General features: G+C 36.6%; 3 protein-coding genes and 2 pseudogenes across 3 annotated transcripts; 2 read left to right on the top strand and 3 right to left on the bottom strand.

Annotated features, from left to right (window-relative positions):
- The first annotated feature begins 947 nt into the window (after positions 1–947).
- Positions 948–3,980, top strand: LOC134271143 (putative nuclease HARBI1; annotated as a pseudogene).
- Positions 3,981–4,545: 565 nt separating this feature from the next.
- Positions 4,546–11,266, bottom strand: LOC134271142 (uncharacterized). The gene is made up of 6 exons (XM_062753392.1): positions 10,852–11,266; positions 8,508–8,676; positions 7,797–7,866; positions 6,797–6,874; positions 5,405–5,455; positions 4,546–4,700 (listed from the first exon to the last, which is right to left on the bottom strand). The coding sequence occupies exons 1-6, from the start codon at positions 11,013–11,015 to the stop codon at positions 4,546–4,548; spliced, it is 687 nt and encodes a 228-aa protein (XP_062609376.1). The 5' UTR covers positions 11,016–11,266.
- Positions 11,267–13,516: 2,250 nt separating this feature from the next.
- Positions 13,517–16,402, bottom strand: LOC134271141 (uncharacterized). Its single transcript, XM_062753391.1, has 3 exons — positions 15,973–16,402; positions 14,268–15,586; positions 13,517–13,924 (listed from the first exon to the last, which is right to left on the bottom strand). Exons 1-3 carry the CDS (start codon positions 16,400–16,402, stop codon positions 13,517–13,519), a joined length of 2,157 nt encoding a protein of 718 aa, XP_062609375.1.
- Positions 16,403–16,595: 193 nt separating this feature from the next.
- On the bottom strand, positions 16,596–18,283 carry LOC134271140 (uncharacterized). Its single transcript, XM_062753390.1, has one exon. It carries the CDS (start codon positions 18,033–18,035, stop codon positions 16,596–16,598), a length of 1,440 nt encoding a protein of 479 aa, XP_062609374.1. The 5' UTR covers positions 18,036–18,283.
- A 4,299-nt stretch (positions 18,284–22,582) lies between these two features.
- On the top strand, positions 22,583–24,534 carry LOC134271144 (uncharacterized; annotated as a pseudogene).
- Positions 24,535–26,944: the final 2,410 nt, after the last annotated feature.

Here is a 26,944-nt window from a genome sequence, read left to right as displayed (position 1 = left end):
CTCATTTCAGGTATCTTATCTTATATTTATGTTTTCTTCAGGTTTAAAGTATCCGATAATTAACCGTATATTTAACTCGTATTCCTAAATGTTTGTTTATCATTCAAATGTTCAAGAAGAGCCGTTTGGGATTATGGACGTAGAAATGGAAATCTTTTAGGCCTACATTCCAAAACCATAAAGGACTGTTTCGAACCGTTGAAAGGTAAATAAAGTATCAATAATTGGAGTAAATCACATGATTAATAATTATCGAATACCATTCTAAAGGTAAACGAAAGCATAAACTAGAAAAAAAATTATGCCGTTTTTAAAAATTATCGATCTGTAGGCCTAGTTTTTGTTTAATCTGTTCGAATTTTTGGCTGTTTGAGACGTCACATTGAGAAAATTACGTCAATATGTAGATCACTTGTGACTCAGTATTAGTCGAGCAACGAACAGCTGTAAAGATAAACCGGAGAATTAATGAAATCCCTTTGCAGTAGTTTATAATCATGTGTACACGGTTTCCGAAGACAAAAAGACTAGTCAGAGGCTTATATTAGTCAATAATTGGATTGATTGATTTAGTGAAGGATAGGATATGTTTTAAATTGATGTTTGTTGTGTTGCCCAGTGTAAGCAAGCTGGAGACGAGATGTGTCATTTGTTAAGCAATTTGATATGAAAGATCGCCAACTTACAGTTAAAAAATAGTTGAATATATTAACAATAACATAATTATTTAATCCCTAAAATATCGTTGACTTTAGACTTTAAGCATATCAGTAGCCAGTTTTACTAAAGGTCGTAAGTCAAAACGTAGACGTAAGCGTAGACATAGCCGTAAGTTACGCCGATTTTGCGTTTTACTAAAGATCGTATCTTACGATTTGACGTAGATTTACGTGAAAATCTACGGGTGCCCTATAGCAACCGTAGGAACACACGTAGCATAATTAAAAATGGCGTCAGTCTTATTTCTTCGACGAGCACTTCGGAGAGAACGTGTGTTTCGCGACAGAAGTCAACCTCTAGACGTGTTGGACGATGTCGACCTCATTTCTAGATACAGATTTCCTCGGAGAGTTCTACTGGAATTGATTGACGGTGTTGACGCCAACTTAGGACCCGTAACTAATAGATCCCACTCATTTCCTACACAGCTGCAGGTACTTCCATCACTAATATAAACAATATGGAAGTTGATGAAATATTGTCTCCCTTTGAAGAGTTCCCTAATAGGAAAAAAATGTGCACCCGTTCATGAAATCATTCGTACTTTCGAAGAGAAAGTTCAACAATACCTGTACATGTATAAAATTTTGTAAACACGGCATTATAACAACTTAAAAAAAAATGAAATTAAGAAACAAACAATAGTATAATTCTAAGATAAGGATTGAAAGAATAAAAAAATCACATACTTGTAGATGTTAAAAGGGAAGTGAGTTTTTTTTGTGTGGGGGGGGGGGCTTCTTTAAACTTAATGGGTGAAATATAAAATACAAAAAAAATTCCTTTCACTCAGAAAAAATAATTGTTTTTTTAATGTAGTTTAAAATGATTTTTAAATGATGTATATATTGTTTCTTTTCTTTCTTTCGACACACACAATATTTTGAGGAAAGTATTATTAGTCACAATATATAATTTCAGTATGTGCATTAGAAATGGAAATTTTCTAATTTCAACTTCTATTAATCAACTAAACAAGAGGTCTATGGGCCACATCACTCACCTGTCACATGGCTAAGTAAAAACACATATCAGCTGCATATTGAATAGTTTACTTGGGGGGATTTTATACTACTTGAGAATGCCCCCATATCAATAAAGCATACTTAAGGAATCACTGTCTCGTTTTGAGAGTATGCCAGGGCATCAACAATAGTGGGAAACATGGGATAATTTGCATAACAGGCGAAGCCCGTTATGCTAAAATTATCCCAAGTTACCCACTATTGTTGATGTCCCTGGCATACTACACTAACCAGACAGTGATTCCTTATATTTCCATTTCATTGTGAAATAAAATTGTAGATTTAGATTTTAAAAATGTAGACATAGATTTCAGTTACACGAGGACTCCCATGTCAATTTCAATAGTCCTCGCCCACTGACGTCAGACACAAAGGTAGCCGCACGAGATTTACATGCATATTTGGCCTCCTTAGCGTCAGACACGGAGACAGATGCGCACGAGATTTGCATGCGTATTAGGCCTCCTTAGCTCCTGACCTATCGACCTGCCTAATTTACATTCTGGCAGAATTATCAAGAAATAAACTCCGACAACTTTCAAAGAGTTATCACAGAGAAAAAAATTAGAAATGGAAATATATGAAGAACTTTGTTGTTCTTGAAAAGAAAAAAAAAAGCAATATGAGTCGATTTTTGTAAGTCTTATATTGCTGTTCAAATGTGTTGTGATAAATTTGTATGTAACTTAAACCTTTATGATCAATTAGACTATTTTAATGCAGAAAAGAGACTTCCATATATACAGTCCAATGTACAATTTTATATAAGAAATCATAATTGTACAGGAAGACATCGTATTCAAATGTAAACAACAGATGTTTATAAATTACATTGTTTTTTTCTGCAACAAAATATTCCGAGATCAAAGTTGCAGCTCATATATTGCTTTAAAGATTTTTTTCCTACACATGTGTACATACATGTATTAATTTGGGAAAAGGTGATCTCCATCCCCCCCCCTCCCCCAATTCATGATTCAAGCATAAAATTGATTCTGCACAACATGCGGATGCTTATATACATGTCAGTTTGATTAAATACTTGTACATGTATTTCCTTATGCATACAGAGTATCATTATTTAATCTATAACTCTGTCTCTTGTTTTTTTTTTTAAAAAAACAGGTATTGTGCACACTGCGATACCTAGCTAAGGGAGATTTCTTCTCAGAAGTGGGAGATATACATGGCATTTCAAAATCTTCAGTCAGCTTGTTCCTCCCTCGAGTGTGCAGAGCTTTAAATTTGTTCTTGGACAACATCGTCTTTCCAAGTAATGCACAGATATTAACTAGGATGAAGGAGGAATTTTATGGTATCGCAAGATTTCCGAATGTTGTGGGTGCCATAGACGGTACACTCATTCCTATACGTGGAATGAGTGGAGAGGAGGAGCCTATCTTTGTATGCAGGAAGAACTTCCATGCCTTAAATATACAAGGAGTAGTGGATGCAAAGATGAGGTACATTTATTTCAACAAAAGGCTTAATACAGTCAGCACGGACAGAAAGACTGTCTTTTCAAATTATATTTATGGGCAAAACAGAATGTCAATTTAAAAAAATTCAAAACTTATCAGATAAAGAGCTTTGAAACTACAACTCCCAGTCATTATCCTCTTTGTTTATGTGATATATTAATTATTTGTAGGTTCATTAACATCAACTGTAGGTTCCCAGGAAGCACACATGATGCCTACATTTTTCAGAATTCAAGTGTTCCCGGGATATTAGAGATTTTACCAGGAGGGGGATGGTTACTGGGGGATTCGGGTTATCCTCTTAAGGATAACCTGATGACCCCATTTGGGAACCCTTCAACGTCTGCCGAGGAGCGCTATAATGAGGCCTACTGCAGGACGAGGAATGTAGTGGAGCGTTCATTTGGTGTCCTGAAGGCAAGATTCGGGTAAGTTAATCATTTGCATAAACATGTACATGTATATATTCTTAAATGTATGATACCTTTAATGTGTACGGGTCAAGTACTCTTACTTATAAAGTTTCCATCTTTTTACAGATGTTTACACAGCAGTGGAGGATACCTTCCTTTCAAACCAGCAAAATGCTCCCTAGTAATAGAGACCTGTATGAAATTGCATAACAAGGCAATTGATGCGAAGGTGCCTTTGCGACAAGGTGGTGCTGAATAAACAACAGAATAATGCTGTCTTCCATGGCGCAGTCCCACAGACAGCAAGAGACTTGAGACAACAACTGGCATCACGGCTTTAATTTTGGACAGTGCTGTCTTAAAAAAAAATAAATATCCAGTAAGACTAATGCATATGTGTGATTTTTTTGTGTTTATCTATATTTTAGGAAAGAATTTAATAGCTACTCTAGTTATACTGGTACATGTATAACCTTGGTTGGGGTAGTTTATATTTTTGACACAAGTCATCATGACATAGGCAACACAAGTTCTATGATATAGCTTATTTTTTTTTATCCAATCAAATGATACCTTACCACAAAAATTTAATTATTCCTTTATGTACAAATACTGAGTAACATGAAAATTTAAAAGTTGGTCATTCATTATGTCTGGTATGTAGAAAAAGAAGAAAATTTATATGGTATGAATATTACCGGGAGTATTTAAGGAAAAAATTTACCTCAAAACAGATATTAAAATTTTTTTTAAAATATTTTTTGAAAATTTTAACAATAAATTTCATGTTTACAGTAATACCACATTCTAGTGAACACATACAGTATATAATAGTTCTCTTTGGTAGATTTAATAAGCCTATGTCGCAAAGTCTATAAATATTTGATCATCAAAAGTAGAGATTAATTAAAACTTAATGACGGGAGAGAGAGAGAACTCCGATGGAGAAGCTTGATGATCCTGAAGTCTTTCAAGAGTGTTTGCAATTTTTTCTAGAGCTGAAACTTGTCTTTCCTCTAATTCCAACTTTTTCTTCTTCATTCTTATTAACTCTTCCATTCCTAAAAAAAGGAGGCATTAGCAATATCAACAAAGAAAGTCCCTTTCCTTTGCATTTCTATATGGATTTTTAAATAAAATATAAATGTATACAAAGAATGGTAAAGGTTTATATTGTCTCAAATTTGATTAAAAAATGAATTGCATAGTAAAATATGTGTTTGAAAAGAAAGTATGTACTATTTTGGTTGTAAATGTACCATTCTGCTCAACTTTTCTCCTGCTAGAATCTTGACTCTTTTCCTTTGTTGACACTTTCTTCAAACTCTCTGATATGCTATGAAGAAAAAATTTTCTTTAGTTAAGTGTTGAATGTAGTATAATTATGTTAACTTAATAATTTAATTAAAAACAAGAAGTCTGTAAGCCAAAACTCACAAGTAATACCCCCACTGTGATGTGAATGTACACCATCATATTAATATGTACATAGGTTCAGTTACGTGCAGATAAACAGGAAAATGACATCAGATTCATACAAAAATAAATCCCACCATATGACAAGCCTCGACAAAGTATGTGCTAAAATTACATTATCTGCAATGAGTAGTTGCTGAGAAATTTACTGCAACCATAACTTTCAGTTTGTTACAGAAAGACAGACAACTAGACGGATGGATGGAGAGACACACATGGGTTAATTTTGAGTTTTGATAAGAATTAAAAGCTCACTTCAGCCAAAATGAGTTAAAATGTATATGCTTACTTTGGTCAGCTGCCTCCTGCACTGGGTCAGGAATGATGTTTATCACAGATTCTGAAAAATTCATAATCTATGTATTTATTATATACGTATTAAATACATGTAGTTTATATTGGGAAAATGAAACAGTTTTTTTTTAGAATTTTAACAGGGACCTTTATTCTAGTATATAGCATATATATGGGTCCCTGGTTTAAGTGTTAAATCAAAATCTAAGCAGCCAGTAATATTTAATACATGTAAAATAAAGTGCATTGCCAAAGCATATATCATGCCCTTCATATTAATTATAATAAACAGTTTAAAATGCAATGAAGTTTAGAATGCAATGAAGAACATAGGTAATCGAAGATTACAAAGCTCACCTCGACAAATGTTACTAGTATCAGTAATGCAAATCTCACATATTTTCCTCATCCATGCAAGTTTAGTCCAGGTTTAATGGCTTATAGTTTGTTTTGTATGATTTAAAATGCTATGGTCTACAAATACATTTAAACCCTAATAATTATGTTTATTCTATAAAGATTATGTATGTATGTATGTATGTATGTATGTATGTATGTATGTATTCCAACATTCTGAAACCCCTGTGACATCATGTATATTGCAATATCAATGCCACGGCGTCTTCGTTTAAACTGCAGAGATGTAGTCCTAAATCGGTTGAAAATATCTCGTTTTTGAGGTCTACTGTAAAAATATAATGCAGGATTAAACCAGAGGCTTATGGGCCACATCGCTCACATGAGTAACTTCGGTGATGCAGTTACCAGATTTCCCATCTTGTTATACCTATTGTGGCCTCCAACCCCATCTCCTGTCATGATTTTAATACTGTAGAATGTACACTACAACAGGATGTTTCCACATAATTGTTTCAGCTTTCCTGGCCCAGAGGTTCTTGAGATTTTACCTCTATAATTCAATGTAAAACTTGGATTCCCTATTGCGGCTCCACCCTACCCCCGGGGTCATAATTTTAACAATTTAGAATCTACACAACCTCAGGATGCTTCCAAATACACTGTAAGTTTCAGCTTTCCTGGCCCAATGGTTCTTGAGAAGAAGATTTTTAAAGATTTTTTTATCTATACAATTCAGGTGAGCTAAAAGTACATGATAAATGTCTTGAAGTATAAGCGATATTTGGGCTCGGGTCGAAAACGTGAGAGGTCTTGGCAAGTCCAGTGTTTTCTAAAACTTCTTCATACCCTTGCCAAAATATTGCTTATATTTCAAGACAGTAACCATGTATTTTAAATGTTACTTAAGTCAATTGAAAACATTTCAATCTGAATCTGTTTTACATTATAGTTTCATTTTACACATTTGAATGCTAATTTTGAATATATAAAATAACGATAAACCATTAAAACATATATTCTAATTTACCTGAAATATTTTCCTTAGACTCTTTGGGACAACTATCCCCCATCTCTCCAGGACAGTATTGCATCTCTCTGGTTTTGTCTAAAATATGAATGAATTAGTTTGACTTTGAGGTATACCCCTTAAGAATTATGAATGAATGAAAAATTAATAAGCTAAAAGGTTAGACATCTTATTCTCATCATTCAACCTGGCCTAGTCATTTTTGGGGGCAGAGGGGTGAGGAGTACTCACTTTTTCATGGAATTCCTTTGTAAAAGCTTCCAAAAAGATTTCAACAAATAGCAATCTAATTAAAGTTAGATGTTAGATCCACTTGCATGCTTGCTACTTTCACGTCTTACAACATCCCAAAAGGGTCATGTCAGAGGTCAAATTTGGAACAACTCTAGACTTATGGTATTCGCTTCAACAAATATACGATATTTTGCAGGTAATGATTTGATTGGTTGAGAGAATTTAACCTCTGACATGCCACTCTATGGGATGTTGTTAGATGTTAGTGTAGCAAGTATGTGAGCGGATCTAACATATTACATGTATTTTAATTAGATTGCATGAACTAATAGGAATCTACTTCAAGTTTGAAACTTCTATTTCAAGATTCATATTATTTGTTCAGGTGTTTTATGACCAATCCAAATTATCTCAATTATTCCTCTTTAACCCCCTTGAAAGAAAGTGTGGGTCTTCATATTACAGAAGACTCTGTGGCAAGTTTGATTGAATTTGGCCTGGAGGTAAAGTTAAACAACAGCAACACCAGACATCAGGATCACAAAGTCTTAGCTGAACCATGAAAGACTTGAAGTGAGCTTCTCAAGTCAACTTAATATGAAAATGATATGTACATTGTAGTACAAACATTGAGTAAAAGCATTATAATTTATAAATCTTTCATATATAACATATTGATAGATTATATTTAAAATGAGAAATCTTGAAAATAAAATCTTGATATGTTATACATATTTATATTTAAAACCTTTAAAATATTTATAACCTTTCCTGTTCCCTGTGTCTATTCCAGCCTCGATACCATGTATTGCCTCACTTGGAATTGTGCTAAGCAGCTAAAATGTAAAGTAAATGTAAATATTAAACACATTGTTCATATATAAGTATGTTTATTTCAAACTACAATGTATTTGATTCAGATTTTGAATTAACGAGTTGCAAATCTTCTAGTTTATCAATGAACCTATTTAAATGTCTTGTTTCACTCATAGGAAAAAGTACATATATTTGAATTGGCTAAATTGCATATGAATGACTGTTACCAAGATATTTTTTTTAACTGAGACCAACATTAAAAATAATTGGTTTGATGTACTCCGACTGACACACACACACACAAACCCCACATACTTTTTTTCTAGCACTTTGAATTTCTAATATTTCTTTCTTCAGTTTCCAAAGAAATTTTACAGCTGAGGTATATAATTTCAATTCTATTTCTCCAAGATGCTTTTCATTTGAATTTTTTTCCAGCAATAAATATTTATATGTCTACCTATCCATTGTGTATTGAAAGCATGAATAGATTTAGTTTGTTCCATAGGAACTGCAAAGCAAAAAAAAAAAATTACTACCTACCTAGTACCTATGTACCCACTTTGAATGATATGGGTCGGAGTACATTTAACAAAATATTTTTGATGATGGCCTGATGATCACCTCTTTAATTGTGTTTTTTACACTGTGATTTACTTACAACCAACTCCCAAGGTTTCATTTGTACCTCAGCGAGAGGCCCTCCTCCGGTTTTCATTGCCTCTCTCTTTCTGAAGGCTTCTTTCTTTTTGATTGATGATTGGACATCCTGAATCCTTTTCTTAGTTTCATCTGTTGTTCTTGAACAACCTATCGACACAGAATTCACCCTAAGAAAAAAATAAAAGGACTGTTTAGTGTTAACAACAGTACTGTTTTGACATCTAATTTTTAGCTCTACTGGTCAGAGACCAGAAGAGCTTATGCGATAGTAATGCGTCCGGCGTCCGTCCGTCTGTCTGTCTGTCCGTCTGTCTGTAAACAATTTTTCAAAATGCTACTCCTCCTACAGTTTTGGTCTAATTTCAATATAACTTGGCACACAAGTAGACTACACTAAGATACATAATTCTATGTATCGGTTTTTGATTTCGATGAACGGTGTTGCCGTGGTTACTAAAAATAGAAATTTCTGTGAAATTCTTTCAAAATGCTACTCCTCCTACAGTTTTGGTCTGATTTCAGTATAACTTGGCACACAAGTAGAATACACGAAGATACATAATTCTGTGTATCGGTTTTTGATTTTGATGAACGGTGTTGCCGTGGTTACTAAAAATAGAAATTTCTGTGAAATTCTTTCAAAATGCTACTCCTCCTACAGTTTTGGTCTGATTTCAGTATAACTTGGCACACAAGTAGAATACATTAAGATACATAATTCTGTGTATAAGTTTTTGATTTCGATGAACGGTGTTGCCGTGGTTACTAAAGATAGAAATTTCTGTGAAATTCTTTCAAAATGCTACTCCTCCTACAGTTTTGGTCTGATTTCAGTATAACTTGGCACACAGGTGGAATACACTAAGATACGTAATTCTGTGTATCGGTTTTTGATTTCAAAGAACGGTGTTGCCGTGGTTACTAAAAAAATAGAAATTTCTGTGAAATTCTTTCAAAATGCTACTCCTCCTACAGTTTCAGTCTGATTTCAATATAACTTGGCACACAAGTAGAATACACTAAGATACATAATTCTCTGTATCGGTTTCTGATTTTGATGAACGGTGTTGCCGTGGTTACTAAAAATAGAAATTTCTGAAAATGGTTTCAAAATGCTACTCCTCCTACAGTTTTGGTCTGATTTCAATATAACTTGGCACACAAGTAGACTACACTAAGAACATAAAGAGACTTTATCAACGATCATTATTCTATTTATTGCTGTTGTAAAGTTTCAAATCCCAGCTGCTTAAGTACTTTTCTTTTCCTTTGCTATAAGTTCAAACCAGTAGAGCTTCAGTCTCGACAGAGACTTCTGGTTAAGTTGATTAGTTTAATACCAGTATCTGACTATCATTACCCAATGATTTTCATAAGAACTGCAAACGATATTGTATAACTACAGTTATTAACTGTGTTCTGTCAGATTAGGACACCCTGGTCCAGTCTCCGTACAGATAGTTAACCCAACATACAATGTACAATACATAGGCATCAACCCTGGTGACTGTTGTATGTGTGTGCATGCACGTTGTAAAAGACTGAATTATAAACAAATTATACAAATTAACACATTGAATTTCAAGCAAAATGTCTTGACCTACTAATTTTTAACTGTCAGATACACTGTACATTATAAAATTCATAGAAATCACTCAGGAAAATAGGAACAATGTAAAAAAAAAACTTAATAACACTAATTGGCTTCTATATAAATAAAATTTTGCACCATGAAATTCAGATTAATTAAACCACAAATATTGTGTCAAAGTCCTAAAAGTATATTCCGGGATAACTTATTTAGCTTAGCAAATAATTCACAGATAGATGTACAAATCAAAACATGTCTATGCTTACATTTCAACAGATGACAAGTCTTCAGTATGAAAGTTTCAATTATTACACATAACACTGATTAAAGCGTCTATAGTAAAGATATCGGCATCATTGGCGTCGAAAGCAAATTGAAAGTGGGGGAGGAGGGGGGGGGGTAATCGAAAGTCACTTTGTGGAAGGGGGGGGGGGGGCAAAACCAACAAAAAAGGTAAATCCCAATTTTCAATGCCTACATAAGGTCAATTTTTGTAAACCCCCCCCCCCGGTTCCGATGCCTATGAGCATATTGAAATACACCGTAATAATTTTTCATAATAATCAAGTGCTTTCAAACTCTGTGATAGGCTTAGATTATAGAATCGCAATTTTACTCAAAAAACACAACAGAGGCATATTAAAGTCAATAGTCAAAGAGAGAGAGAGAGAGAGAGAGAGAGAGAGAGAGAGAGAGAGAGAGAGAGAGAGAGAGACTTAGGTGCAAATGATTACGATAGTTTAGAACTTACTTGTTAGTAATCGCCTCCCAGGCTTTTTTCTTGGAATCCGTGGTAAGCCCGGGAGAGAGCTTACCACGGATTACTTTTACTGATGAGGCGTAGGCCTCAACCAGTACCTCCATTTCGAAGTCTGTCCAGTTAGGTTTTCTAGGCTTTTTCTCCATTTTCTCCATTGTAATGATTGTTGCAGACGATCACGGAAGTAGTATTGGGCATGCGCAGCATCCGTTGCTAATGCACTTTACAATCTCTTTTTAGAAGAGTTCCAGTCGTAAACTACGTGGAAAGTTACGTTAGGATCTACGTTTACGGGCGCAGATACGACCTTTAGTAAAACGCTATCTACGTACACGTAAATTCAGTCGTAAAGTCTACGTTTACGTCTACGTCTACGGCAAAATTTACGACCTTTAGTAAAACTCGGTACAGATATGATAAAAAGGAGGCACTCACTCCTTATCCACAAATTGAATAAACAATGCTCCCAGACAGACGAATTGGGTTATGATGGTTACCATGCTTATTCTGGAAAAGGATATCCTCATCCACCAATGCTATTTTAGAGATTTGGCCATTTCTGACAAATGAACTGTTGTTATAAAAAAAAATACTCGCATGGTAAATATTAAGAAATATAAGAGTCGGAAAAATCTCTTAGCTTCTATGACAGAACGCTACAAAGCATGTCACGTGACCACCTAGATCACGTAATTATTATGTACATAATATTCTAACCAAGATACCATGAAATTAACAATTTTCAAAGAGGCACCATTGCTTATCATAATTATAAACTTTGCATGCTTACTCTATTTACTTAATACCAGAGGTAGATCAGAGTAACAAAGAGAAAATGCACTTCCACTTTATAAACAGTTGTGTACCCCACTCCAAAGGAACCACCGAGGGGCATGAAATCAACAATTTTGCTAGATGCACTTTTCTTCATCATAAATATGTATACTTGGATCATTGACATAATTCCTAGAAGCAAAGGAAAATATTTTCAAAGAATTATGTATTTTCACTATATAATCAAAAGAGCCCCCCCCCCCTTTACACCCAATGGCAAAACCCCTGACAGGGACCATGAAATTCACAAATTTGGAAGAGGCACTCTTGCTTATCATAAATATATACTTAGTTTATTTAATACCCAGGAGAGAAAAGAAGATTTTCAAAGATTTAATGTATTTTCACAATGTAATCAATAGACCCCCACCCTAGCACGAGAACCACTGACCCTGGGGCCATAAAATTCACTATTTTTGAAGAGGCAATCTTACTCATCATAACTATGTTCTTAGTTAGTTTATTTAATACCCAGGAACAGAGAAGAAGATTTTCAAAGAATAAATGCATTTTCACTAGATAATCAATAGAGCCCTGCCCTAACACCAGAACCCCTGACCCTTTATTTTCAGAGAAGATGCTGAAAATGTTCAAAAGTTGACGCACGACGACGGACGAAAACGGAAAGATATAGGTCACCTGAGTGACTCAGGTGATCTAAAAACCCATTTAATATATTCATTTCTATCGGATTCTTAACATTTTACTACCGTAGACTATATCTTCTCTAACGGTGAAGGTGACTGTTACGGCAGAGATGTGCGTTTATGGATCGAGCGGCCCTCTCGCAGATAAACAAGGGTAACTTGGGTTTTTACTGAGTTTGATAAATCAAGGCAAAAATACGGGTATTCCCGCCGCAGTGTCAAACAGTACCAAACTTCACCGTGAAACTGTAAACAATAACAATTACACAGATTCAATAGAGAGGTTGAGATTTCAAACGTGTACGTGTACCGGTACGTCTAGTAGGGAAATAACCTAAATTCTGTGTGTATTACGTCATCAGTTTTAGTGACGTCAAGATTGCTACACGTTCGTAAAACTTGTAGAATGGAATCTACATAAGTGAAAACGTGTAGCTTTAATAATAAAAATTAGCCAATTTAAGTGTGAAGATGTGATTGTTATACATTATATAGGATGTTTACTTTCACGAGCACTTATTTTCATCAAGTTTTGTTTACTAACTGACGACAAAAAACCTTCTAAATAGTTGAAACAGAGACACCGATCGCGGTGTACACGTACATGTTACACATCATAAAAATCTCAACAGACAAATTAAAAAAAACGTGTACGTGTATGTCAAAATATACACAAGTACACGTACGCGTACACGTTTAAGATCTCAACCTCTCTAATACATAAAAAGTTAATTACAGATCGAATACGCAAAAACACACATACAAAACAAACGTATTTACCTCCTTGTGCCTTATTTTCGCAGAGATGTGAGGGCTTAGTCGCACCATGTGCTTGCCGCCATGAACATAAAAATAACGCAAATGACATAAAATTACCTTACTATACAAAAGAGTTCCAAGTACGGCAGCATGTGCGGGCGTAACATGGCTCCCCAAATTAGTGAATAACTAATTTTAACATATATATCATATAACTTCTACAACGTCTATGAGGAAACATTCAAAAAAGTTCCTATGATGGCTCCTCGGTGGGGTCTTCCCCGGTCTCGTTCTCTAGCAACAAGACTAACTTGTGAACAGGTCTTTCCAGTGTAGAAAGTTCACCGTTCCTCTTGCCGTTCCTGTCCAAACTACTATCTCCGATAGCTAACTTTACACTCCGGACAAATCCATCTTCACTTGCTTATGTCTCTGACACGGCCAAGATGCCATTGATTTCGTGGTAAGTTGTCATCCTTCACTAACACAACATCTCCTGTCTGGATATTCCGTCTGGGCGAGGACCACTTTGCTCGAGTCTGGAGAGTATGAAGGAATTCCTTTTCCCAACGTATCCAGAATTCATTTGCCAAGTATTGTATGCGGCGCCATCTCTTACGGCAATACAAATCAGGCTTCTGGAACTCATCAGGTGGTGGTAAGACAACCTTAGATTTCATGGTTAGAAGGTGGTTCGGTGTGATCGGTTCAGGGGCGAAAGGATCGTGCAAGTTCGAAATGGTAAGTGGGCGACTGTTGACAATAGCCATAGTCTCACAGAAAAAGGTTCTAAGAGCCTCATCGTCTAACTGCGCACCAAATTCCTGTAAGAGGGAAGAAAGCACATTGCGAACTGTCCTGATCTGCCTTTCCCAAATTCCGCCCATATGACTCGCTGATGGAACGTTCATTTTGAAATGGATATAATCACATCCGTCAGCTGTGAGAAACTGCTTCAAACGACTATCATCTAATTTTTCCAAAGATTCTCTGAGTTCTCTCTCGGCTCCGACAAAATTGGTGCCTCTATCTGATCTCAGCTGTCTTACTGGTCCACGTATCGCTAGAAATCTGCGCAGAGCGTTGATAAATGAACTAGTGTCGAGAGAGTTTGCAGTCTCTAGATGCACGGCTCTCGAAGATATACACGTAAAGAGAACTCCATACCTCTTCAACTCTCTTCTTCCTTCTTTGATGTAGAATGGTCCAAAAGTCTACACCACTGTATGTAAAGGGTGCCTCTGCTGCAAGTCTGTCAGCAGGTAGGTCGCTCATTTTCTGATACTGTGTTTGGCTGCGACGTTTACGACATTTCACACATCTCGAAACGACACTATACACAGCAGAACTGCAGCCAATAATCCAATAACCATTTGATCTTATCTCATTCGTGGTAATACTTCGTTCTTGGTGTCTGCTGCGTTCATGAAAGTGTCGGATGATAAGCCTTGTTACATGAGACTTCCTTGGTAAAATGATTGGATGCTTAACATAAGACGTAAATTCTCCCTTCCGCAAACGACCACCGACTCGCAAAACATCATTATCATCCAGAAATGGGTCAAGTCGGTAAAGGGAGGATGTCCTTCGAACGGATTTCTTCCTGTTAACTTCCTCACATCCCTTGATGTCGTTAAAAAATTTCAATTCTTCACTAAAGGCCTCTTTTTGAACTAATCTTACAATAGTCAATTCTGCTTCCTCTAATAATGCTACTGGCAATCCTTGCTCCTTGCAAAGCACTGCGTCTGTCCCCTTCTGACAAGCATCCTTCCTAAGTAATGACTTAAACTTAAGACAGTTCGCTATGAGTCTCTTGGCATGGGTCCAATCAGAATAACGTTCTAAATGGTCCATTAATGATGTACACTCCGTAGGTTCTACCTTCGTCTCGAACACCTGACAACGCTTAACCTCTGGGTCATCATCCGATAAACTTGGCTTGCTGACAGGCTTAACAGTAAATGGTAAACTGGACTCCCATAGAAACTTCGGTCCTCTGAACCATTCCTTTCTATTTCGTAACTCATCAGCTGTGACACCACGTGATGCCATGTCTGCTGGGTTCTCCGATGAACTGATATAGTTCCACTGATATGGCTCTGTGTGATCACGAATCTGTTGAAGTCTGTTGGCAACAAAAACATGAAATCGCCGAGAATCATTAGCAATGTATCCCAGAACAACAGTGCTATCTGTCCAGAACCATTCAACAACATTGCTAATTTCAAGCTCTTCGAGAAGTTGGGAGCTGACCTTAACAGAGACAAGAGCAGCAGTAAGTTCCAAACGAGGTATGGTTACTGGCTTGAGTGGCGTAACTCTGGATTTGGCCATAACTAAAGAGCAGTGTACTTGCTGCTTGTCATCGATGAGACGAAGATATGAGCACTGGCCATACCCGATAGTGCTCGCATCGGAGAAATGGTGTAGCTCCGCTACAACAACATCTCCAAAGTTCTCAGGTTTCAGACATCTCTTGATTTCTAAGGAACCAAGGTGCTCAAGATCATTTCTCCAACATCTCCATCTAGGCTTCAAGTTCTCTGGAAGAGGCTATCCCAATCTGTCTGGTTTCTACACATTTCCTGCAAGATTTGTTTCCCAACTAGAACGAAAGGTGCTATGAATCCAAGTGGGTCAAATACGGAACTCAAAGTCGAAAGAACACCTCGTCTAGTAAGAGGGCGGTCCTTCAGGGTAATCTTGAACTGAAATGCATCTGTCTGAATACCCACTGTATACCTAAAGTTCTTTCCATGGGAAGTTTGTCATGGTGTATGTCAATATCTGCTAGTCCCTTTGCTCTTTCTTCAGCTGGAATGCTCTCCAAAACTTCCTTAGAGTTTGAGGAACTTGTGTAACCTCAAACCACTTCTGCTGCACAACTCTTTGCTTCTCTCTATGATGCTAATGGCTTCCTCAGGAGTAGCTACCGACTTCAGTCCGTCCTCAACATAGAAGTCTCGTTTGATGAAGTTCCCAACATCAGACCCACACTGAAGCTCTCCGTCTGTGGCAGCTTGTCTCAAGCCAAAGTTGGCGTATCCTGGAGAAGACACTGCTCCAAATAGATGTACAGTCATTCGGTAAGTAGTAGGATCCTTATTGAAATTGCCATCATCCCACCACAAGAATCGTAGGTAATTTCTATGTTCAACGTTCACCTTAAACTGATGAAACATCTGCTCAATATCACAAACAAAGGCCACTGGCTCTTTGCGAAATCGACACAAAACTCCAAAAAGCATATTCATCATGTCAGGTCCTTGCAGCAAATGGTCATTCAATGACTGCCCCATATACCTTGCACTGCAATCGAAGACTACACGCAGCTTTCCTGGTTTTTGCGGATGATATACACCATGGTGTGGGATGTACCATTCCTGACCACTATCGACACCAATTTCCGTCTTCGGTACTCTTTCGGCAAAACCATTTGATATCAGCTCTCTCATAAAGGAAATGTAGTGCTCGCTATACTGTGCATCTTTCTCAAGTCGCTTCCGCAAGTGTTGTAGTCGCTGAAATGCCATGTCTCAGGTATGGCATCGCTTCTCGGAAAGGCAATGGCATTTCATAATGTCCATCACACTTATGAATCCCCTTTTCCATGATATCCAGAAATTTTCTGTCTTCATAGGAAACATGTTTTGAACTGCTTAGGTTCTCACTGAAATCCACTTCAAGCATCCTAACTACCTCTTTAGGGTTGATTACTTCCTTTATCTTGTTCCTTACCGAAAATACAACATGGTCTTGCCTTGATGCTTCAGATGTACACAATTCTGTAGGCACGTCGCACGCAACAATACGATGACTAATTCCTATGGGATCCTCACCCCATTCCGTTGAACTGTCATTCTCCATTATGCCTACTACACTCCATCCCAAATCAGTGCGTTGACCATAAGGTCCGTCTTTGGATGGAACGATAACATCTCTCGGCGTCAAAGCCTTCACACAGTTGTAACCAATGAGTAATCCAACTTCACAATCAGTCAGAGGTAGAAGTTCATCTGCAATAGTTTCCAGATGAGGCCATCTTTTCGCAACTTCCGGTGTCGGGATATGGGATCTGTTAGCAGGCATGATAGCTCTTGAGTATGTTTCAGGTAACGCTATTCTGTGTTCACTATTGAAGCCACGTACAACAAGTCCTCCAATCTTACAACTATCTATGGCCTTGTTCTCTGCATACATAGTAGAAAGCATCAGCTTCACAGGTTTACCAGTAAGTCCAAGGGCACTTGAAGTCTTCTCCAGAATAAAGGTTGTATCCGATTGTGTGTCAAGTAGCGCATAAACTAACCTCTCTCTGTCTGGGTTCTCTTTATGTGACACATAAACTGGAAGTATCATGGTACTTTTACTGGATGCTCCAGAGTGATTCATAAGTGTTGTTCCTGATGAACTCTCCTTTGGCATGGCTGCGTTATCCACATCCTCCGTAATCTGTTGCTGTTCTCGTCTGTAGATGTCCCCGTGTAAAGATGAGGGGTGAAACTTGGAACAAGTTTTGCATCTTTTCCTCTCGCGACACTTCCTTGATAGATGACCCGAATGTAAACATCCAAAACACAGACCTCTCTGTTTTGCATACTGTTTTCTTCCTTCCAGACTCTTCGCTAAGAACTGTTTACAGTCATCTAGTTCATGATTCCCTTCACACAAAACACAGTTTCTCCCTCTGTCGCTTCTATTTGCAACGTTCACATTTGCAGGCTGATTGTCTTCAACGTCTGTCAGGAAAGATCGTTTTCCATAATCAGCTGCACCTCGCTGTCGTATTCTGACATCAGGTCCTGGCTTACTCGGCTCTGATTGGGCGAGTTCAGACTTCTTTACAGACTCTATGGAGGTAATAGGGTCTGTCGCAATCTTGGCTTCTTTCACGATAAATTCCATAAAATTCTTGAATGGTGGAAATTCCATTCTTTCTTCTCTGTACTATGTGGCAATCCTACCCCATCTTGTCACAAGCCAATCTGGAAGTTTGCTAAGCAGTCTTCTGTTTTCTCTGTCATCATTGAGAATGTTCAAGCTTCCAATACTCTGCATGGCTGTATAACACTGCTTAAGAAAATCACCAAATCGCTGCAGTCCAACACCATCTCTCGACCTTATCTTTGTCCATTTATCCAGTTTGTCACGGAATGCATTGGCAACAATGAATGGGTTACCATATCTTTGGTCTAGCAGTCCTTTAGCCTCCTCATACGCATCATCTGTTGATAACAGAAAATAGTTCTCTATGACATCTTTCACTGGTCCACCCAGATACTTCTTCAAATAATGTATCCTTTCTGATGCTGGAATCTGACGCTGCTCAATGAGTGTTTGAAATGATGCCTTCCAACTTGGGTACTTCAACGGATCTCCTAGGAAAATGGTAGGTTCCGGAGGGGGTAAACGACTAAGACTCACTTGCTTTGCTAGTGAAGTAGCCAGATCCAATAAGCCTTGCTCTATTTGTTTGTCATCTTTACTAGGCAGTGACGGATTGTTACGTGACTGCAAGTCTATGTTGCTTAAGGGAACTCTTGAAGCAGTGCTAGTTGCGACATGTTCCTGTTGTGTGTGAGGAGTGAATACTGGAGGAATGAGGTTCCTATGAGAAATCGGTGGTGCTTCTGGTTCTATCTTTATCCTCTCTTCTGATGGCCTGACCTGAGTATCAATGAACCTTTTGACACGCTCCTTGGAGCCAAGCTCTGGAATCGAATGTTTAAAATCACGGTACAAGAATGGTTCATTACCTTCAAAAGTCTCAAGTGCTTCTAACTTAGCCTGCGCTATATCAAGCTCCTTCTGGGTTCTAATCCTTTCAAGGTCTGACTTGTGTTTTGCCTCTGCGTCAATGTACTTCAGCTTTGTCTTCAGCGCTGCTGCCTCCATGACTGTATCTACGGACTTCTTGGAACTTCTAGAGGTATTGGAAACCCTCGTTGACCTTGATGTACGACTGCTGTGCGATCTACCTGAAATCCTGGAGACAGAGTCAAACTCTAATTCTCTCAAGCAATTTGTAATGTCTCTCATCAATGTGTGATTATCTCCTAGAATAATCTCGATCCTCCCCTGGTATTGATCAACTAAATTTCTGTAATTCTCGTCTTCTTCATTTGTAAGCATTTGTTTCAGTCTTTCAAGGATTTTATTCAGATTAGTCCTAATACTAATAAGAACGTCTCTTTCTCGCCTGATAGCAGAGGTATCCTTGGAATCCGAAATAAGAACTTCAATAGAAGCTGCGCACTTCCGCCATCTTGAAGCCTTGAGCTTAAAGTCTAAGCATATCTGATCAACTTGCCATTCCAAACCTTTCGTGGTCATCTTGCGCTCACGCATATGTAATGTATTGCTCTGGCTTGCTTGTTCCGAGTCCTTAGACGCTTCTTCAGAAGTTGTTTTAACATTTTCCTTGTCGTTACCTATGTTGTTGTCTTCCTTTGTTTCAGGGGGGATAGATGAAAGTGCATTTGTATAGGGCATCTCTTCGTTTGACATATTTGTAACACAGTTAGGGAGTCTAAACTTAGATACAATACAATGTTACCTACAAACCATGTGATAAATATTGCAATAAAATATCAGAACCTTCCCCTAGCACACAAGGTAAATACATGCACATGTATACATATACATTGAATACAAATCAACATTTGCAATCAAGAGTCAATACAGTTCAAATCTACAGCACAGTCTTGATAATTGTTCATATGCACAGATATAATAAATAACTAGCACTAATTAATAGCATTAATCAATTAATAGCACAGTGTTTACTAACACACAGTCACAAACATGTAATGTATTGTAATGCTAGAATTGTCACTTTATAACGCGAACGTGCCACCATACAATTTTCACACAGTTAATGTCATCAATATAAATCAATATAAATCGCAAATGTTCTGTTCACAGTTGCACATCATCACAGAAACATCATGTGTCGCAGATACTGTAAAGTCAATACAACGGTAATGGCGTCTCTAGGCTTCCATAGGTCACACTCACCGTTTTACGATCCTGGGAAGGAGTTTCACTGTTACGGCAGAGATGTGCGTTTATGGCCCTCTCGCAGATAAACAAGGGTAACTTGGGTTTTTACTGATGAAGTTTAATAAATCAAAGCAAAAACACGGGTATTCCCGCCGCAGTGTCAAACAGTACCAAACTTCACCGTGAAACTGTAAACAATAACAATTACACAGATTCAATACATAAAAAGTTAATTACAGATCGAATACGCAAAAATACACATACAAAACAAACGTATTTACCTCCTTGTGCCTTATTTTCGCAGAAATGTGAGGGCTTAGTCGCACCATGTGCTTGCCGCCATGAACATAAAAATAACGCAAATGACATAAAATTACCTTACTATACAAAAGAGTTCCAAGTACGGCAGCATGTGCGGGCGTAACAGTGACCTTGAATGTGACTCTCGGAAGACGGACTCCGCTCTCTCTTTTCGTCGCCGCTTTTCTAGCCTACCTCTCTGGAACACTGCTTGTCTAGTTTACCATCCTTAATTGTGCAGTATCGGTCGTCTAGGAGACCTGGTACGACGCACTGGAGTGGTTGGTCTGTCTTCCGGTTGTGACGTAAACCCCCGCTTGGGTCCACTGCTGTAGAAATAATCAGTCCGTGTCTTTCCAAGTTCGTATGGAACGCCAAATTAACATATATGAGTTGCGTCAAGCGAAAAGGGACCTTCGTGACGTGAATAGAATAACGTCATAATCGATCTCTAAAGTCACGACGTTACAGCCGGCTGGTTACCGTAAAAAATAAATTTTTAGCATGATTTAGCCTAAGTATAAATTCACAGCTGATTTATAGAAAGAACAAAGCTGAACCCTTTAACATCCCATGGATCTTAATGTAGTTTTAATGATATTTTAATGTTTTTCTTATTCTTGTCCCTAAATTATGCACAGATATAGGCCTATACATGTACTTGTATATGTACATGTAATGATGTATTGACATAAAATATGGTACGTGCAGAAACCGTACAGAGTGGAAACTTCCTTAGTTATAGAACATTTACATTGCCTTCTCGTGTAGTCACAACTTCGTAAATATAAGTGACAAAATGTATTTTATAAAATAAGTCATTACAAGATAAAAACTGTAGTAACTTCGTAACATAGGTCTTTGTTTACAGACGACATAGATCTACATCGTTTAATAAACACTAAATACTATATTACCGTAATATTGATGCTAGAACTCTTGATATAAGAAAATTAAAGTAAAATTATAAGAAAGAAATTAATGGAGGGTTTATAAAAATATAATTTTGAATGTGGATTACGTGTTGTTTACAAAAAAATAAATGTTTTCTTTGCTGCAAATGAATTGTAACTGTTTAATACTTTCGTATACTGTGCGAGTCTGGCATAGAGGTAGCGTACCCGCCTTCTGATCGTGCGATCCGGGTTCGATTCCTCACTGCGATGCAGTTATTTTTCTTCCCGTAATTTTTTTTTTTTTTGTTAAATAGGATATATAGTGTTTTTTGGCGGTATAAGTGACACATTCATTATTCAAGATAAGTTTTCTAGAATTTGTTGACAACTATATTTATTTTATCGAATCTTCTTGCATTTTTAAAAATATATAGGCTATTATAAAAAATTATACTCTTTATCAAATTAATTTTAAAATATACTTGACTCAATTTGTATATACGCAACCAGCAGAACAGCTCACGAAATTTCAATTCATTTGATTTATATATTTAATTAAATCAATGTAAGAATCATCAAATAATGTACATCAATTTAAGAAAATATATTAATTAAATTAGTAAAGGTGTATGTCATTGGATTGATCGTTAAGGGTTTTACGCGCCTAATTGGCAATATCTCAGACATACTTCTGTGGTATTTAGAGATGCATTAATCCAAGTGATTAATGAATAAATTAATAAAATAATTTGACAACTCAGCATATTTCTTGCACCACAATGTATACAGCAAATTATTTATTTCATATAAAATTTAAAAAAGATACAACATATATTGAAACATTGTTGTTTTAATCCTGATCTTTCCATTTTACAGGATTTAGAACACTTGGATGATGACTATATTCCTCATACATGTAGATCCACCGGATTATCGAAAAACAGCTGCGAGAAAAATGTACCTGGGGATAACGATGATGACAGTGACGACGACATCAACAAAGAATCTCTTCAACAAGACGACATCAGGGACAAGATTGACAGATTTGGTAGAAACTGTGTCATTGACAACAATGAAGAGAGTTACAGTGAGGAGGAGGAAGATATAGAATGTAATGGATGTAACAATCTTCAGAGTTTACAGGAAAACATAAGTAAAGCATGTTCGTGTGGGGAAAAACTGTCTGAAAAACGTTGCCATAGAAGAAATACAAAACTCAATACTGATCACAAGTGAACTAGCTAAAGATGAAAAAGATATCTTTATCATGGGAAGACTGGCATGTTTTGGGTTGGTATTCACAGTCAGCGTGGGAAGGAGAGAAAAAGAAAGAAGTATGCATACTATTTCCAAAATCAAGAAGTTTGTAAAGGAGCCTTTCTTTTAGTACATGGTGTTGGGTCCAAATATGTCAAAAATCTAGTCTCTCACATGATTGAAAATGGACAAGTACCTCGTACCCACAAAAAAAGAGCAGACGCCCACCATATGCCTTTAAGTTTGACGATCTTAAAAGAGCTATCGACTATATTCAGAATTACGCTGAAGAATTTAGACTACCACAACCGACAGTAAAAAACAAAAGTATTCCTGTGACTTTTTTACCTTCATCTGGCAGCAAAACATCACTCCATTCTTCGTATTCTTATTCTTGTGACGAGCTGGGAGAGAGGAAAGTTGGGCTCACTACCTTCAAACTTCTGTGGAAATAATGCTGTCCCCACATTAAATATATGACGCCCCGCTCGGATATATGTCCAAAATGTGAAGATTGTAGAGCCAAACTTTCAACGGCAATTGGGCTAGCTGAGAAGAAAGAGGAACTACGAATTTTTACAGAACATTTGTCTAAGGTTGAAATGGAGCGACAGGTAAGAGTTTGCTTTGATACCATGGGTATAATGTTTCACTCAACTATAATATAAAATCATAATTCATTTAACATAATTTACATGAATTTTCCATGAAATTTAATTTTTCAGGTGTATAACGATGCAGTGAAAAAAGCGAGAGAGGAGATGGGTGCATTTGTTATACCAGAGGGATTGCTTCCTCCCTGTTCAACAGATCTTCAGCATGTTCACTACACCTTTGACTTCTCGCAAACACTTTCCATTCCACATCACGCAAGACAGGAGGGGCCACTTTATTTCTTGACACCAAGAAAAGTGCAACTTTTTGGAGTTGCCATAGAGGGAAATTACAGGCAGATGAATTATGTTGTTGATGAAGACCAGGGAATGGGTGAAAACGGGGCTGGAGTGAAAGGGTCGAATGGTGTTATTTCCATGCTTCATCACTGCCTTACAACGTTTGCATCTGGTGAAAAAGAATGCATTATCCATTGTGATAATTGTGCTGGTAAATCAATGTTCAAAACATTATAAAGTGATATTCATATGCATGTTTATACAGGTATTCTTTTTTTAATTATTTCATATAATTAATTAGAATAAGTGGAAAATGACATCGTATAAAATAGGTTTTTCTTAATTAAACTAAGTCTTCGTACATTGTATATGTTTCGTTATTTATCTACTTCAGGCGAGAATAAAAACAGATATGTCCTTGGGTATCTGTCATGGAGAACATTGTTAGGCCTTCACCACAATATTACCCTTTCAATGCAAGTGCCCTATCACAGACGTTGTCTAGTGGATGCTGGGTTTGCAAACATTAAGTGTCTCTATCACAGAACAGATGTTGACAGTCTATCCGGACTAGCGGATGTCGTCAACAAGAGTGCCAAATCAAATACCGCAGTTACATATTTGAACGAGGCGGGACAACACTGCTGGGAATGGTTTGATTGGAAGACATTTGTTTCCCATTACTTTCTTCCAGTAAGAGGCATACGGAAATTCCACCATTTCAGATTTTCTTCATCATCTCCTGGTAGGATTTTTAGAAAAAAAAAATCCAGGGATTTTTTTAATATGCATATGTTGTTTTTAATGGGTTAATATCAATATATAAATATATAGTTATATATATTAAATAATATTTTCACAGGAAAAGTATACGTCAAAGAAACAGTTGACCATGCAGAAACGGAAATTGAGTTGCTGAAGTCCTCTGATACCCCCGAAGATTTAACAGCAGTTGCCGTGATGCCGGAGATAATACCACCCGGAGGGATTTCCCCTGAGCGACAACAGTACCTCTACCGTATAGTCAGACCATTTGTCAGGGATCCTTACAAGGAGATGACATGTCCAAATCCCGAGGAATGAAATGCACCAGAAAATGGACTTTGAATTTTTTGTTGCTATGTTTGAATGAAATCTAACAAAATAACACAGAAAAGTAATGTTGGTATGTACTACTCTTTACTTCAAGAATTTTTATTCGTTACAATCACAAAGCTTTAAGAATTGGTTATAAATTAATGGTTCTTCATTGGTTAATTTAAAACAATGTCATGTATTTAGTCTTTTGTTTTACAAGGAAAATGACGTTATTTTTTGACGTTACGCAACGTTCATGATGCTAAAAGAAGAGACTCATCATTTTGTTTCAGATACGTTTTTTCTAGGTATATTTTTCGAAAAACAAACAAATATTGGTATCAAAATACTCAGCCGGACTTCCTCTTCAAAGAAAGTAAAAAAAGTAAATTTTCAAAATTTTGTCACGAAGGTCCCTTTTCGCTTGACGCAACTCATATTCAAATATTTGTATCTCCGAATAATTGCACCTAATCTTCAATTAATTGTACCTATCTTCAAATTAATTAAAGATACAATTGAATTAAAGATTGGTGCAATTGAATCAAAGATAGGTACAACTGAATTGAAGATGGGTGTAAATAATTATATCTATCTCTAAATAATTATACCTCAGTACAAATGAATTATACTTATCTTTAGTAGAATTACACCTATCTTCCATTGAATTAAAGATAGGTTCAATTTTGGCCAGTGATGTTTCATTGCTGTTGACATCTGCAACTTTCTTTACTCCTGTTTTCATCCAATACGCTAGGGAGGTTGCCTGCTTCCATCTCGATAGCAGGTCTTCTCTCAAGACAAAAGGCTTGCTAACCTGAATCATCTCTGCTGGAATGTCTGTCCCCTTGTGAGGCCAATTCCATTTTCCATGAGCAAGCAAATCTATCTCTTTGAGGGATACATAATTGCACCGTTTGCAGGTGTAGGGCACTTCATCTTTAACTACATGGTTCTTGAGATGTTTGATGGCACACTTCTTAAATTGTTTGAAATCACATAAAGTACATTGGAACACACGCCCTTTTTTCTCAGCTTTGGCCACATTCAGGATGAGCACGGACTGACAAACCTGATGTGTTGGTTTTTGTTAGTTCGCACATTTCTAATCTGAATTTTCTGGATTGTGGTTTTAATATTTTTCATTAATACACAACAAATTGCTCCTTTTCTTAGGATTTAAGCAATAAAATGCTTTCTTTGTTTGTTATTACTGGAATTAACGGAAGCAGCTGTTGCAGAAAAAATACAATGTAATTTTTTTCTGCAATAGCTGCGACCGTTAATTCCAGTAATAACAAACAAAGAAAGACATTTTATTGTTTATATTTATATCTGTTCAAATAATCATTTAAAGTAGAATAAAAAGATTAATTATTGTATTTAATGATGCGAACGTCTTTATACGTTTCATTGATGGAGCAGCCACTGATCAAGAAATATGCACAGGCGACATGCCTAATGTAGTTCATGCAGTGATTAACGCAATGGGTTTTCTTAAGAAATAAGGGAGAAAATATTCAGTGGATATAAATATTTAAAGATAAAGTTAAAATTTGTGAAAGTGTACGATGTGTCAATCAAACGCGTCTAGAAAGTTGAAGTTTTAATAACTTCCAGAAAAATAAGACTTTTATTATATTTCGTATGAAAAGCCATCGCAACACATAAGTCATGCAATTACACATAAAATTTGAAAAAATATTTACATTAAATCTGTGTCTATGTACCTTTAATAGCAGTCACCATCCATGACAAACTGTCACCATAGTATGGTTTCATTTAATTGTGATTAATAATTTTCATTTATCTGCACTCGGTAACTTTAACTTCTCAAATGCAAATCAAATATGTTGGTAGCCAAAGTAAGGCCTTCTCACAAGATATACAATTATTATGTATGAAAGGCCTAGCACCACCTGTTCAAAAGTAATGGTCAAGGTTCAAGATTTTTAAAGTAGGTAACTCATAGATCGAAAGCAGGGGGTCAAAATTGTCGGTTTCTAAAGAAAGGTCTTATCACAAGAATTACATATTTGAAACATGAAAGCCTTAGCTTTAACCGTTTAAAAGAACGGACAGTGTTAAAATCTTTTAAAGGTTGGACAAACTCTTATGTCAATGTCAAAGATTTTGGTATCTTTGGAAAGGTCTTGTCACAAGTATTACATATATAAAGTATGAAAGCCCCAGCCCTTATCGTTAATAGGTTATGACTAAAGTTAACGTTTAACATTTGTATTGTTTTATGGCAATCTTGAAAACGTTTTTAAAGGCCAATTCTAACCTGTGTGGTAAGCAGTGAACTCAAATGATTTCAGGGTGGTCATTTCGCATTTAAGGCGCTAGACCAGTCTTTATGCCCATCATATTACCACCACCATAACTTCCGATGCCCAAAAGTCTATTCATGTGT

The sequence above is a fragment of the Saccostrea cucullata genome, unplaced genomic scaffold (genome assembly GCF_032062105.1).
Source record: "Saccostrea cucullata isolate Sc308-1 unplaced genomic scaffold, CSIRO_AGI_Scuc_v1 ctg8874, whole genome shotgun sequence".
Taxonomy (NCBI): domain Eukaryota; kingdom Metazoa; phylum Mollusca; class Bivalvia; order Ostreida; family Ostreidae; genus Saccostrea; species Saccostrea cuccullata.
The sequence above is the reverse complement of the archived record's forward strand: the minus strand, read 5'-3'. Positions and strand labels throughout refer to the sequence as shown.